General features: G+C 33.4%; 1 protein-coding gene across 1 annotated transcript in view; it reads right to left on the bottom strand.

Annotated features, from left to right (window-relative positions):
- Nucleotides 1-531: 531 nt before the first annotated feature.
- Nucleotides 532-1,343, bottom strand: part of ERICH1 (glutamate-rich 1) — a gene marked incomplete at its 5' end in the record, with an annotated part of 39,729 nt that continues 38,917 nt past the window's right edge. The window contains one exon of the mRNA XM_009703835.1: nucleotides 532-605. Within this exon, the coding sequence (XP_009702137.1) occupies nucleotides 532-605 (74 nt within the window). The remainder of the gene's footprint in view (nucleotides 606-1,343) is intronic.

Raw genomic sequence — 1,343 nt, forward strand, 5'->3', positions numbered from 1 at the left:
TTAAAGGTCTTTTCCAACCTAAATGATTGCAACATTCTATAATTTAGCAGTTTATTCAGCAAAAATACACCCCTCAGACGTATTGTTGCTTAGATTTAAATATAAAAACATATCTATGTTTTTCAGGTAAACAGATACATCAGATAAACAAGAAATGTCAAGAAATAAAACTTCCAGAAAGGAATGATCAATTTAGAAACAACAACAACAAAACCCTATACTACTTAAACAAAATCCTTGATACAGATTTTATCACTCCAGATAAGTCCCTTATCCTAAAGTCAAATGTACATACTAATTCAGCTGAAGACTCAGGCCACACAGTATATGCGTATTCTTGACCAACCAAACACAAAAATTACATGTAGTTATAGCCTGTTTATCATCTTCTGGAATTTGTAACACAGAAAAATAATTCATTTACCTGAAACTGTAGAATGTGTATTGACACTGCTCCTCCTGAACCATTGCTACTTGGTTAAGAGTTTGTATATTAAATTTTAACCCTGCGCAAACGACACAGTCAAGGCTTTATTTCCTGTTCTTCACAGGAAGGATATCTGTAATCCAGTAGTGAAACAGAGACGTGACTATCTTGGTATGATCTGAAACAAAGAAAACACATTCCTCCTGAAATACCTCTATGATATTTCTGAACATTAAAGAAAAAGACTTGTGCGAACATATGTTTCCATTCAATATTAGCATTTCATTAAAACCAATGAAGATATCAGAGCTTGAAGACTAATACATATGATTTTCCAGATAAACAGGTGCATTTTCTTTTAGGAGGTTAGTTATTTATACGAGAAACAATTCTGGTTCTATATTTTGGAATGTCCTACTTGTTATGATTCAATAATTCAGACAAAAAGGAGATCAAAATCAAATGATCATATGGGTAAGGCTAAAAGAGTGCAATCTTCTCCACCTCTTTCTGTCTGGAGAATCATTTCACACATTATTATTTAACTTATGGTAGCACCTAGAAGCCCCATTTGAGAATGAGTCGTCTTGTACAGGCAGCTACATTAAAGCCTCAAAATACCACGGCTTCTGTCTTAATTCAGAGATTATCTCTGTGACTTTATTTTTAACAGCAGGACTTTCTAAAGTACTTATCACATAGTATCACATTTAAGATGATTCTATAATGTTATGCTAATATAGCTTTCACATTTAATTTCCTTTTCTTTGAATGTTTATTAAAAAGAAAGGTTACATTTAATCATTTTAGGGCCTCCGTGTATAAGCCTGTGCATTGTGGGCACACAGTAACTGTATTACTTCTGGCCTGTAAAATGTATATTCCCCCCCCCCCCCGCAATATATAAAAAAAACCA

This window comes from Cariama cristata, unplaced genomic scaffold (assembly GCF_000690535.1).
Source record: "Cariama cristata isolate BGI_N322 unplaced genomic scaffold, ASM69053v1 scaffold6617, whole genome shotgun sequence".
In the NCBI taxonomy this organism is placed as follows: Eukaryota; Metazoa; Chordata; class Aves; order Cariamiformes; family Cariamidae; genus Cariama; species Cariama cristata.